The sequence below is a fragment of the Dermochelys coriacea genome, chromosome 1, assembly GCF_009764565.3.
Source record: "Dermochelys coriacea isolate rDerCor1 chromosome 1, rDerCor1.pri.v4, whole genome shotgun sequence".
NCBI classification, from domain to species: Eukaryota; Metazoa; Chordata; order Testudines; family Dermochelyidae; genus Dermochelys; species Dermochelys coriacea.
In genome coordinates, this window is record NC_050068.2 from 292,604,392 (window position 1) to 292,619,491 (window position 15,100).

At 39.4% G+C, this 15,100-nt stretch overlaps 1 protein-coding gene across 1 annotated transcript in view; it reads right to left on the reverse strand.

The window, feature by feature from the left end:
* The window catches only part of USP15 (ubiquitin specific peptidase 15), a 124,104-nt gene that overhangs the window by 96,157 nt on the left and 12,847 nt on the right, over positions 1-15,100 (reverse strand). The window contains 1 exon segment of the mRNA XM_038396941.2: positions 7,951-8,078. Within this exon segment, the coding sequence (XP_038252869.1) occupies positions 7,951-8,078 (128 nt within the window).

Below are 15,100 nucleotides of genomic sequence, written 5' to 3' on the forward strand. Positions count from 1 at the left end.
GTCATCAAGATGGCACGCATCCTACATAGCACTTTGACATACAGTAATGTTCTTACTGTAAAAAATAAATCCACAACACATGAAGCAGTCCTAGAAAAAGAGAAGTTACTTACCTTATACAGTAACTAGTGTTCTTCAAGATGTGTAGTCCCTGTCTGTATTCCATTGTGAGTGAGCATGTGGCTCCATGTGCCCGAAACTGGAAGATTTTTGCTAGTCATGTCCATTGGTCTGTGCTTGAGCCCTTCTCTTCCTCATGCTCCTAACCAAGGGCCTAAGGGGTAGTCTGGACCAATGGCCTCTCAAGTTCCTTTTCTACCATGTATCATATCTAAAGATCGGAAGCAGAGAGGAAGGAGAGCAGGTAGTGGAATGCAGATAGGGACCACACCTTGAAAAACTCCAGGTACTGTACTGTACAACTTTCTTCAAGTGTTGGTCCCTGAATGTATTCCACTGTGGGTGACTGACAAGCAGCGCTCATCAAGGAGGAGGGAGCGAGGACCTCTGTGATACTACTTATTGGAGTACTTCTGTACAGAAAAAATGCATCAGCTGCAGAAGCTTACACTAACTCATGATGTCTTCAAAAAGGTATGCCCTGAGCTCCAAGTAGCCACTTTACAGATTTCAACAATAGGAACACCTTCAAGGGAGAGTACAGAGGCCACCGGGGTTCTAGCAGAGTGAGCATTCTTATCTTGTGATGGAGGAGTGTCTGTCAATTTGTACACAATAGAATGCATCCTAAAAATCTACTTGGCAAGTCTTTGGGAGAAAACTACTTCCCTTGTCCTTTGTTCTGTGAATGACATCAGCAGTCTAGACAATTTCCTAAATGGTCTTATTTTTTGTAGGCAGAATGCCACAACTCAATGGCTGTCCAGGGAGTGAAGTGTTTGGTTTTCATTAGTGGCATGCGCTGTTGGGAAGAAAATAGGTAGATGGATTGCCTGATTCAGATGAAAATCAGAGATGATTTAAGGAGTAAATTTAGGATGTAGCCTCAGAGCAATTTTAGCCTTGTGAAATCAGGCCTTCCAAAAAAACATACTGTCATCAACTGGATGAAGATAGAGTAGTCATCAATCAGAGCATGACAGGTGCTGATAGCTCTCTTGGCAGTTGAGATACCCCCGAGGTCCAATACAATGGGCATGTTGGAGTCCTCTGCCATTATCTGATGACTGTCAAGACCATGCTGAAAACCATTTTTGCACTTGGCTGTGTGGCATTTTCTAGTGGACTCTTTTCTACTATTGTTATGTATGGGCTGAATTACTTCAGAGCATGCATTTTTTAGGTTTGACACCCAACCAGAAAACAGGCCGTCAGTTAGAAGGAAGCCAGATTGGGATGCTTGACTCTGCCTCTGTCCTGGGTCAAAAGGTCTGGAAACTGATGTATGCGTATATTGACATCTGAAGAAAGTTAGGGAACCACAACTGCCTGGGCCATCTGATAGCAATAAGAATGACCACTGTACCATTCTCCCTGATTTCCTTAGAACCTAATGTTAATAAAAATTGATGGGAAGGTATACAGCAGTTGCTTTGACCAGAAAATTAGGAGTACATTTCCTCTGGAGTCTTGCCCTTGACCCCACTGGAGCAGTAGACTGTGTACTTCCTGTTGTTGGGATGCAAAAAAGTCCCAGGATGGGGATTCCCAATGGCAAAATGCATGCTGGGCCATGGAATTACGTAGCTCCCATTTGTGGTTTTAAGAGAAGGATCTCCTAAGGCTGTCAACTAAATGTGTTGTACATATCTGGCAGATGTACTGCCAACCGGGTGATCCAGTGGCAAATACACCAGTTTCAAAGTTTTACAGCCTCAACAGATCTTGCTCCCACTTGTTTCTTGGTGTAAAACATTGTTGATATGTCTGACATCAGTTGAATATGTAGGGGCTGAATGTTGGGGTGAAAATGCTTGAATGATTCGCATATTGCCCGCAGTTCAAGCAGGCTTAGATAGGTACTGTGGAGATCATGTTCCTCGAGCTCATTCGGGGCGGGCAGGGGAAGGGGAGACACCCCAGCCTAACAAATCCCCTCACAACTCATTCTCCCACCATGATAGAAAAGCTTGCATCTCAGGCACATGAAGTAAATGTGCACCTACAGTGGAATACATATGGGACCAACAGTCAAAGAACAACCAGAAGATATAGGAGACACCAGGCAAGAAAATGTGCAAGGAAGTTCCATTATTTTTTTTTAAAATTTCAATTATGAAAGGGTTTTCTTTTGATTTAAAACATGTCATGCAATATCATCAAATTATACAATCTACAAATAAACATATTAGACATTATATATTACATGCTATATTATAAGATTCTACAAATACATTAGAAGCAAGAGGAAAACCAAGGACAGGATAGGCCCGTTACTCAATGATGGGGGAAGAGGGGGAGAACAGAAAATGTGGCAATGGCAGAGGTACTTAATGACTTCGTTTTGGTTTTCACCAAGAAGGTTGGTGGTGATTGAATGTCTAACATAGTGCATGTCCGTTAAAATGGAGGTAGGATCAGAGGCTAAAATAGGAAAAGAACAAGTTAAAAATTACTTAGCCAAGCTAGATGTCTTCAAGTCACCAGGGCCTGATGAAATGCATCATAGAAGTCTCAAGGAGCTAACTGAGGAGATATCTGAGCCATTAGAGATTATCTTTGAAAAGTCATGGACGACGGGAGAGATTCCAGATGACTGGAAAAGGGCAAATATAGTGCCCATCTATAAAAAGGGAAATAAGGACAACCTGGGGAATTACAGACCAGTCAGCTTAACTTCTGTACCCGGAAAGATAATGGAGCAAATAATTAAGGAATCTATTTGAAAACACATACAAGATAATAAGGTGATAAGTAACAGTCAGCATGGATGTGTCAAAAACAAATAGTGCCAAACGAACCGGATAGCTTTCTTTGACAGGGTAACCAGCCTTCAGGGTGGAAGGAAAAGCAGTAGACTTGGTATAACTTGACTTTAGTAAAGCTTTTGATGCTGTCTCACATGACCTTCTCATAAACAAAACAGGGAAACGCAACCTAGATGGAGCTACAAGGTGGGTGCAAAACTGGTTGGCAAACCATTCCCAGAGAGTAGTTATCAGTGGTTCACAATCATGCTGGAGGGACATAAGTGGGATCTTGCAGGGATCAGTTCTGGGTCCGTTTCTGCTCAATATTTTCATCAATGATTTAGATAATGGTATAGACAGTACATTTATAAAGTTCGCGGACGATACCAAGCTGGGAGGGGTTGCAAATGCTTTGGAGGATAGGATTAAAATTCAACTATGATCTGGACAAATTAGAGAAATGGTCTGAAGTAAATAGGATGAATGAAATTCAGTAAGGACAAATGCAAAGTACTCCATTTAGGAAGGAACGATCAGTTGCACACATACAAAATGAGAGATGACTGCCTAGGAAGGAGTACTGCGGAAAGGGGACCATATCTGGGGGTCATAGTGGACCATAAGATAAATATGAGCCAACAGTATAACACTGTTGCAAAGAAAGCAAATATCATTCTGGGATGTATAAGCAAGAGTGTTGTAAGCAAGACATGAGAAGTAATTCTTCCACTTTACTCCGCACTAATTAGGCCTCAACTGGAGTACTGTGTCCCATTCTGGGCGCCGCATTTCGGGAAAGAGGTGGACAAATTGGAGAAAGTCCAGAGAAAAGCAACAAAAATGATTAAAGATCTAGAAAACATGACCTATGAGGGAAGATTGAAAAAACTGAGTTTGTTTATTCTGGAAAAGAGAAGCCCGAGAGTGGACACGATAACAGTCGTCAAGTACATAAAAGGCTGTTATTAGGGAGGGAGAAGAATTGTTCTTCTTAACCTCTGAGGACAGGACAAGAAGCAATGGGCTTAATATGCAGCAAGGGAGGTTTAGGTTAGACATTAGGAAAAACTTTCTGTCAGGGTGGTTCAGCACTGGAACAAATTGCCTAGGGAGGTTGTGGAATCTCCATCACTGGAGATTTTTAAGAGCAGGTTAGACAAACACCTGTCAGGATGTGATGTCCCTTCATCTGAATGTACTGCAGAAAGTAAACCAATAAAATTAGATTTAAATATTCTCATCTTTAATAATCTAGATACTAATCAGATGAGGAAACTAGGTTTTGTGAAATATGGTTCATCCCATGGTGTCCTTTTAACCCAAAGCAGGGTGCACAGAGAGAGAGAGGAAGAGTCCATAAAAATCTAATTCTTCCTCATGTCTGCCTTTCCCTTGAAGTTGTATTTAAAACAAAATTCTTGTTATCTTATGGAGAAAAAGTTACACTTCTCTCAAAAAATAGAGAGAAGAAGGAGCACACATCACAATAAGTATCAAAACCTCTAGCTTATTTTTCACTTAGATTGTATTTTTATAATCATCTCAAGTTTTGTCTCTCTGCTTACAAATATAAAGTAGCATATTTTTGTGCCAATTAGTCTGTAAAAAGATGATATATCCACTTGTCAGGGGGTCAGCTGGGGTCCCAGGGACGGACCACTTACTTCAGTGGCAGAACTACCATCAGCAAGAGTCCAGTGAGCTGCTCTTACTTCAACAGCTGTATTGCCCCACAGCAAGAGTTTATGGGACCGCCTCTTTTGGCGGCAGTGCTTCCCAGTGGCAAGAATCTACGGGGCCACCTCTCCTGGTGGCAAGAGTGCCACTCACCCCTAAAATGCTCTCACCCCTAAAAAAAAAAGTTCTTTTAAAATAAAAACTCAAAATGTTTAAATAAGCTCTACTCTGATGTCCACTGGAAAGGAAACTTTTGATTATAAATTCTGAGTACAAGTTTTAATTATGTCTCATTTCCTGATTGACAGCAGTGTCTGTGAGGATGCCTAGTGATGCAGACTGGAAAACAGCCAGCAGGATCTCAGCTGTTATCACACACCCTGCCCAGAAGTTAAAAAAAAAAAAAAAAATTCTCCAAGGCTCCAGCAAACTCCTTTCCCCACAAGCACTCAGTCTCTGTAGCTTATACCAGCAACGGGACAATTAGTGCACAGAGAATTCAAAAGGAAGAGAGCAGTGAGGTATTCCTGCTGCTCCAATCACAAGGACAATGGAGATACATCCTTGCCTCCTTCTACAGACCTTTCCTCATTCTAAAAGCAGCAATCCTCCCCACCCCACTAGTAGTTCTGCAGCATGTGCACATATAGGTGACAGAAAGAGAGAATGTGTTGCCTTTGGTTCACAGACAGGGGGAGAGTGCTCCTTGCGATCATCACTGACAGCTCTGAGAAGGTCAAAAAGTAGCATGCAACTTTTGCAGCACCACAGATTACATGGCTACTTGTCAGGAGCCAGAGGACAGGATGTAATTTTCATATATGTTTTCATAAGATTTTATGCAGCAAAACTCTCCAAAATTAACTGGTAAGAAAAATTTAATGGAAAAAAATACCAGAGTAGGCATTAGTTATGAAGTAGTATTTAGTAGGCATTAGTTATGAAGAACTGCTTTAGAGAAAACATAGAATCATAGAAATGTAGGGCTGGAAGGGACCCTGAGAAGTCATCAAGTCCTGCCCCTTGTGCTGTAGCAGGACCACATAAATCTACACCAGGGATCAGCAACCTTTCAAAGAAGAGGAGCTATTTTTTTGTTTTTGTCTTTGACCAGAATATTTTGAGAGCCGCATCACATACAAAGCTACTTGTAGAGTTAGAATTTATCAACTAATAATAATGGAACATATTAAAGTTATTACCACTTGCCAATACTTTTAATGCGACTTCTGCCGTTTGAATTTGAATATAAATAGGAAGGGGCTCCAGGCTGGGACAGAGGGTTGGGAGGGGGTGCAAGGTGCAGGCTCTGGCTGAGAGGCGCTATAAAAACTCCATGGCCTAGCTGTGCCACAACAACTGTTTTTCTGCATATAAAAGTCTGGGCTGGCATTAGGGGTAGCAAGCAGGGCAACAGCCCAGAGCCCCATGCCACAGGGGGCATCACAAAGCTAAGTTGCTTAGGCTTCGGCTTCAGCCCCAGATCATGGGGATCAGAGCCCCCAGCTGCAGTCCTGAGTGGCATTGGCTTTCTGCCCTGGACCTTAGCGAGTCTAACACCAGCCATGCTTGGCGGACTCCCTGAAACCTGCTCGTGGGCCCCGGACCCCTGGTTGAGAACCACTGGATCTAGACCTACCATTGTTCTGATCTCTGTTATGATATTTCTTATGAAGAAGGGGATCTTTAACATTACACAACCTACCAAGCAAAGGTAACTGCGTATAATTACGTATTTTGGGGGCAGGGAAGGGAATATCACAGTTCACTATCAGGTTACACTTTACTTTTCTGCAGCCACTGAAAGTGACAATAAATTTATACTACCAGAAATTACTACCATCAGTAATAGTGGTAATAGTATGAGTTTTTATAAACTTTTTTTTTTTAAATTAATCCTAATTTAGGCAGTGATAAAGGAATGTTAAATTATCCCATTTTCATTTTGGAAACTTCTTTAGACAGTCAGAAAACCATACAATGCATCTTGCTCATGTGCTCAGAGGTCACTGCAATAAGGTCTTAGGGCTTGTTTATATGAGGAAGATGCACCTGTTTAACTAAGGGTACTGCTACACTGTGCACTGCTTTTGACAGCATGTAGAATAAGTACGCATGTAGACCCCCTAGCACAGGTATAACTAGCAGTGAGGCATTGCTTAAGTGAGTAAAGACAATCTGAAGGTTGTGGGTATGTACTCACGTACATACCCTACATGGCTCTCTATTCGCCCAAGCCATGCCTCCCTGCCTTTGCTGCTATTAGCGGTATAGCGTTCCGCTGCATCTCCACAGCTGGAGCCTTTCCCCTGTGCAAGAAAAGACACTTGCAACAGGGAAAGATTCTGGCAAGAGGATGCAATGGGGAAAAGCCTGGGCAGTTCTCCATTGCAGAGCCTTTCCCGCTGCATGGAAAGACTCTGGCAGGGGTGAAAGGCAGTGCCAGCTCCCTGCCATTGGAGCCTGTCCCCACCACAGAGGCAGAGGGAAAAGGGTCCACCAGCTCCCGACTGCTGGAGCCTTTACCCACTGAGGGGAAAGGCTCTGGAGGGGGAGAAGTTCAGGGAACACTTGGGAAGACTCAATTGTTCCTTGCCAGGGTAAAAGGCTCTGGCACCAGAGAGCTGCTAAAGCTTTTCCCGTAATGTCTCCTCCATGCCAGAGCCTTTCACTGACATGTGTAGCTACACACTGCAGTATGGACGCAGCAGGCTTTTCACAGAGGCTTGTAGTTACATGTATCCTAAACGCTGCTGCCAGTGGCATGTAGTGCAGACATAGCCTCAAGGTGAAATTTTAACACAATTTAGTTTATAATAATGCAAAAAGATGTGTGAACACTTCAGTTTTGCTTAATCAATTAGGAATCAATTTAAGCAAGATGAAATAAGCCTGTATTAAATTAGAGAGTGTACACACAGCATTTTGCACTTGTTTAAAAATGTTTTATGGAGAAGCAGTGCAACTTCTGAATGCATACAAGGGCTTATATTAGTGAACTTGCACTGAGTTCATCAACTTCTGTGGCTGATTCAAAGCTATCCTTAAGCTAATCAGACAGAAAATCAAAAGAACCTTGCCTGTTATCAAATACTGATATTACTATAACAGAGGCCATAGCTAGTATTCTAAAAATCCAATTTATGAACTGTAATAAATCATTAAGAATATTGGTACCCCATCACTGTCTGTGAAGAAAATATGTTTACATTAACTAAATGTTAATGAAGATAAATTGTTTTTGTAATTGAAAGTTACCAAAGATACATATATAAAATTGTTTAAGGAATACAAAGTGGGATTTATTACTGCAACAGATTAAAATTGTATCAATGAGAACAATGATTACTGAACTAAAAGCTTAAGTTTACATCTTTATTCCATGTAAATATTAATAAGTTACCTTTGAGAAGTCCAGAATTATCAATGGGACCAGGGTACACATTCTGATCTCCCATCTGGTATTTGTCCCAGCTGTCAAACCCAACATATTTTTTCCATTGTTTGAACCAGCGACTATCCACTAAATACCTTGGAAAGGGAAAACAGAGAATTACTGGCAAATCTGAAGTATAGTTTTAGTACTTTAATATAATTGACATAAAATAAGGTAGGATAGTTGCAAGTGAATTACTCTGACTCAAGGTGCACCATCAATCTGAAATCTTAAGTGTGTGCGCATATGTGTCTATATATGCACTTGCAGATATCTAAAGTCACCCTGCCAATCATTCCTCAGGCCCCCAATCTCTTAATTTTAGTAATATTAAGCATTACAAAAGCATGTTCAAATTTTCAGATACAGGTATTATTTATAAGTTGATAGCATCGCTTTATAGTATTGCAAAATGCCTTCCTATCAAAAAACTTCAACGTAGAGGCCTTACAAAATAGACAAACGTTTATCAGAAGATACAAAAATTACTGGCCACTCTTACTATCAGGTACCTTTTCTCAACTGCCTACGAGTTATTCATGCTGGGCAAGTAGGATTTTGTAAGGCTGCCAATATAGCATAACAAGTCAAAGAATGCCAAGTTTTAAACAAAATTCTATGATCTCCTTATTCAGCACAAAAATTAAGCAGCTCATTTCAGCAGTAAGATTGGAAACTCAGGTAAGATCTATGGCCAGCTCTGTGCTAGAATAAGTTTGCTGGTATATCTATGACGACACAAAAGTGCTTCTGCTAGTATAACTTACACTGGTTCAGTGAGCAAATAAAACCATATACCAGCAAAAGCACTTTTATGTTGATATAACTGTGTCAACACTGGTATAACTGTGTCTACGGTAGGGTTGTTAGTATCTTGTCCCACAATAATCATATCAGGCCATGAAGTTCAAGAATGAACAGAACTTCAGCCAGTATAGAAATAATGCAAAAACCCCACCCTAAACCTCTTAATGACATTACTATACTAATGAAAGTTTCTCCTGTAGTCCTGACTTATAACATGTTAATAAATAAAATACTCTTTTTAAAACCTGAACTTTTGAAGGTAGGAGTTAATTATTTATTTTTCACCCCTTTCCATCATTAGTGTGTGTGTATGTATGTATATATGATACGAAGAAGCTGTATATCCTGTAATTATCCTCAAAACAACTGGCAAAAAGGCATTCAAGTAAATAAAATGATCATTTTAAAAATCAGTTTGTAACAGTGAGTCAGTAAATTATGCTAACACAATCTTTTTAAAAAGATGAGGTTCCTTAAAAGACATTAACACCCAATTTAAATCCACCTCTATTTTTCAGACATGTGCTCCCGTGAACATCCCCTCCGAGAGCAGAGATCTGGAAAGCATTTTATACAAGTTAGGCTTTTTAAAGACATGCTTATATTTAGATGCAACACTTAGGGGCAAAAGACTTCTACATAAAACTGTAGAGAGCAAAACTTCCAATCTGAATTGTACTTCACACAGAACTCAATTTTTCACCCAAGGAAGTCAAGGCAAAATTCCCACTGACCCATTCCTCCCATCTTTTTTAAAGTTAGCAAAATTTATAATACTAAACATACAAGACAAAAAAAATCTATATAAATCAGTACAAGTGCAAGTGCATGTACATTCACAAAGACACACACAGTTCAGTTCTAAAAATATGTGCATCTATATTCTGTACTCTGACAACATACACATTAAATCTGAACACATTTATTTTAGATGCCATTCAATTTTGATTCTAAAAGTCTGGCTGCTGTAACTTAATGTTGACCAATATATTAAAGTCCTGCCATTTAGTCCAATGAGTTTAAAAAAAAGCTCCCCCATTTTAGTCATTTGTGCAAAAGAAACCCTGTTTTACCACTAAACTGGAAGAACTAAGAGAATACCCGACTTCTCTAGTCTGTTTCAGTAACTGAACTGATCTTTTCAGACTCATTTATGCAGTCAACAGGTTTAAGGATCAAATCTTCAATTTCAGCACTGTGCCAAAAACCTCAGCTTTAAGGTTCCAACAGTAAGAAAGCTCTAAACCAGAAGCTTTGACGATTAAAAATTACCAGTTTATAAAACAGTGGAAACACGACTTTATCCAGGCTTAATTTTTAATTTTATGTGTTCACTTCTTTAAAGTAATTTAAAACTACTACCCAACAGTAAAATAAAGGTTTGATAGATTTTTAAAAAGTTCTTGTCAGAACCAGGCTAGCTTTAAACTTTAGAGTAGGGCTGTCAAGCAATTAAAAAAAATTAATTTTGATCAATCAGTAATATATATATATAAAATATTTTTGGATGTTGTCTACATTTTCAAATATATTGAATTAGAATACAAAGTGTACAGTGCTCACTTTGTATTTATTTTTTATTAAAAATATTTGCACAATAAAAAATAGTATTTTTCAATTCACCCAATACAAGCACTGTAGTGCAATCTCTTTATCATGAAAATAGAACTTACAAATGTAGAATTATCTATAAAAAAACTGCATTCAAAAATAAAACCATGTAAAACTTCAGAGCCTACTTCTTGTTCAGCCAATCACTCAAACAAACAAGTTTGTTTGCATTTGCAAGAGATAATGCTGCCCGCTTCTTGTTCATAATGTCACCTGAATGTGAGAACAGGTGTTCTCATGGCACTGTTGTAGCCAGCATCGCAAGATATCTGCCAGATGCGCTAAAGATTCATATGTCCCTTCATGCTTCAACCACTATTCCAGAGCACATACGTCCATGCTGATGATGGGTTTTGCTCGATAACAATCCAAAGCAGTGTGGACCAACGCATGTTTTCATCATCTGAGTCAGATGCCAAAAGCAACAGATTTTCCGTTTTGGTGGTTCAGGTTCTGTATCCGTATCAAAGTGCTGCTCTTTTAAGACTTTTAAAAGCATACTGCACACCTCATCCCTCTCAGATTTTGGAAGGCACTTCAGATTCTTAAACCTTGGGTCAAGTGCTGTAGCTATTTTCAGAAATCTCACATTGATACCTTCTTTGCATTTTGTGAAATCTGCAGCAAAAGTGTTCTTAAAATGAACGTGTGCCGACTCATCATCCGAGACTACTATAACATGAAATATATGGCAGAATGTGAGTAAAACAGAGCCAGAGACGTACAATTTTCTCCCAAGGAGTTCAGTCACAAATGTAATTAACGCTTTTTTTTTTTTTTTTTTTAATAAGCATCCTCAGCATGGAAGCATGTCCTCTGAAAGGGTGGTCGAAGCATGAAGGGGCATACGAATGTTAAGCACAGGGGTTCTGAAACTGGGGGTTGGGACCCCACAGGGGGTCACAAGGTTATTACATGGGGCAGGGGGGTCCACAAGCTGTCAGCCTCCACCCCAAACCCCGCTTCACATCCAGCATTTATAATGGTGTTAAATAAATTAAAAACACTTTTTAATATACAAGGGGGGTTGCTTAGAGGCTTGCAATGTAAAAGGGATCACCAGTCCAAAAGTTTGAGAACCACTGGTTTAGCATATCTGGCACATAAATACACCTTCCACTGCCAGCTACAAAAGTCCCATGTAAATGCCTGTTCTCACTTTCTGGTGATATTCTAAATAAGAAATGGGCAACATTATCTCCTGTAAATGTAAACAAACTTGCTTTTCTTAGCAATTCGCTGAACAAGAAGTAGGACTGCGTGGACTTGTAGGCTCTAAAGTTTTACACTGTTTTGTTTTTAAGTGCAGTTATGTAACAACAACAAAAATCTATATTTGTAAGTTGCACTTTCACAAAAAGAGATAGCACTACAGTACTTGTATGAGGTGAATTGAAAAATACTGTTTTTTCTATCATTTTTAAAGTGCAAATATTTGTAATCAAAAATAATAATATAAAGTGACCGTGTGCATTTTGTATTCTGTGTTGTAATTGAAATATATTTGAAAATGTAGAAAAACATCCAAAATATTTAATAAATTTCAATTGGTATTCTATTGATTAATCGCATTGTTAAACAACAGCCCTACTTTAGAGAAACCCCACCACACTGGCAAACATTTAGTAAGTTGTCTACCATAATGAACAACTGAAGCAAGTGAAGATGAAATAACAGTTCTGTGTCCATAACATACTGGATAAAACATGCACTGGTTATGCATTAAAGCACTCGATTTCTTCACTACTAGTAGCTTTCAACTACATCTTTATTACAACTGTAGAAGTTAACATAACACAATTAAAATAGTGATGAAATACAAAATGTAAGGCTCATTAATTATGAAAGCTTAAATTCTTCAGGAGTTGGCTGCAATGGTATCCTGATTTTCCAGCATCAGATGTGGTCAGGATCACAAGTGCTTTTAGAGGTATATTCTTAGAAATATATATAGGAGGAGATCAGTATTCTCAAGTTTCCCCTACTATTATGTTATCTAGCAAAGTCTGTGCCCTAGTGCACCATATTCACATATAACCAAGAGAAATGGCATATTTATTACTGTCTCATTTAGCCTGGTTAACTTGCCCTAAAACCATGAGTATCAAAAGACTAAAAAATATCTACCATGGAACAGCATAAATGTAATTCAGTTGAATAATAAATGTGTAAAAACTAAAAGAACTTAAATTCAAATATTTTCCACATACCAATAGTTCCTTTTCTCAGTCAGAAGACCTTTACCTTCCTGAAGATCAAGGTTTACCCCTTTTACACCAATTCAAACACCCCCGTAATAATGAAGTTATAACAAAGAAGTTTTTTTATTCAACAGGGAAAACAGGGATTTGAACAACATAATAGATCTGGGAAAAAATGCACTAAGATTACAAATTGTACCAGCAGGGCTGGTGCTACTCTCCACTCCTCCAGCCTGTTATTGCTGAACAAATATTCTCCCTTTCAGTCTTCAACTGTTTCCACTCTGATGCCCACAGAGCAGCCAGGCAAGCAGTATCCAACAAATTTAAAAAACCAAAAACAAAAACCAAAAAACACCATTTTCTACACAGCCACAGAACTCATCTCCAGTCTTGATTAACATAGCCTCTACACCTCCCACAGCATCCATTTCTTTTTTTCTTCAGGAGATGCAAAAAGCTGTCCTAATGCCATCATTTTGACCACATTATGCTGTTTCCATGTGTATTCAGAGACCAATAGCTCCTGTTTTGCTATCACATTAAATTTAAGGTTTAAATTTAATTAAAATATTTCCTTATTTATTATAAAATATTTCCACACTGCAATTAAAAACACGCAACTGGGCCATGCCGACCGACGCAGGCTAAGGGGCTGTTTAATTGTAGTGTAGACATTCTGGCTCAGGCTGGAGCCTGAGCTCTGGGACATCCCCACCTCCAACTCCAGCCCCATAACTCCACCTGACTTTTCTATCCTTGTCTTTGGAAACTTTGATAATTCCGGAACTGCTCCACCAGTTCTGTCAGCCTTGAGAACCTTTGTCAACTTAATCAACTCTCCCCCCCACACTTTGTTCCCCACATTGGCTATAAACAGAACATTATCCTGAGCTGGCACACAAACCCACTGCCCTTTCCTCATTCACTTAGAAATTCCTAAGAGCTACTTCTTCCATAATAAGAAAAGGAGGACTTGTAGCACCTTAGAGACTAACAAATTTATTTTAGCATAAGCTTTTGTGAGCTACACTGAATGCATCCAATGAAGTGAGCTGTAACTCACGAAAGCTTATGCTCAAATAAATTAGTTAGTCTCTAATGTGCCACAAGTCCTCCTTTTCTTTCTGCGGATACAGACTAACACGGCTGCTACTCATTCTTTGATAATGTTTACAAGAAACTAGCTAACTAAGTCATCTACTTATCTGTTAACATATGAATGAACCAGGGGTGTTGTGATTCTCCAACCTTGAAGCAAAGATTTTTTTTGGAAAAAGGCAGAGGAGGGAGGCGAGGTGAGGAAGACAAGCTAGGAAACTTTAATGAAATGGAAAGCACAACACATATTATGCAATACATGCTACATGCCTATTTACTCCTCAAACATAAAAACCATTGTCAAAAATTAAAAGCAAGTAAGTAAAACACATGCAATAAATGAGTTCCCAATCTACTGACTACTTTCAAACTTGCCTTTCTTTTGCATCTGTTAGATATCAGTACACTCTGAGCAAATCACTGATGCTGAGCTGGCAAACAGGAATTTAGATCTTTTAAAAATTGACAAAACTCTGAATTCAGTGGTCCTGTCTTTTGTGATTTACTTCCACAATTTCCCCATCATTTTGGGGCAACAAGTTATGGTAACTTACTTCACAAACAGATTTGGAACAGAAATTTGGAATATGAATGTTAAGATACGATTAAAATAATCAACTCTGATAACCCTGTCCATCAAACTTCAAACTCTTCTTCCAGGTCCAGGTTCAAGCAATAACCTCTGGATTTAGGCTAAATCATGTTAGCTAGTGAATGGAAAGGTTTATAGCTTTTTTCATTTTTTGTTTTGTTTTGCCTTTGCATTGCTCAAATTGTATTTTTCGTTAGATCAAGCCAGCTTTCAACCAAAACTGAAACTAATGTCAGTCACCAGTAATTTCTGAGTCCTTCACTTGCTTTCTTAAGCACAGTATCTTTAAGCAGAGTCCCTTGCTGAGTAAAACACGTTACATTTTGGTCAAAATCATCCTGATTAGTGCAGATTTCATCAGATATGGAAATTAGATGTAAACATAGAGAATAAAGAAGATGTTGGGAGGAGGCAATGAGGAAGTATCCCAGGGAGTTGTAGCTGTCATGAAGCTGTTACAGAAGCCACTGTAGAGAGCTGCAATCCACAGGGCCCTGGGCTGGAACCTGGAGTAGAGGGCAGGCCCAGGTTCCCCCCATCCCTCCAATCCTCCCTACTTGATACCAGAGGAGTTGAACTGGACTTTGGGTTCCACCAGAGGGGAAGGTCTCTGGCCTGTTCCCCAATCCACTAGATGGATCAGCAGAAACTGTGGGGATTGTTCTTCCTTTCCCCATGCTGGCCAGTGATGAGGCTAACTGAGTGAACGGCAGATTTGAGCCACGAAAGTGGCCAAACTGAGGGCTGCCGTGAACCTCTGAGGCGAGAAAAATCTGCCAATAAGCGCAGGACCCACCAAGGCAGA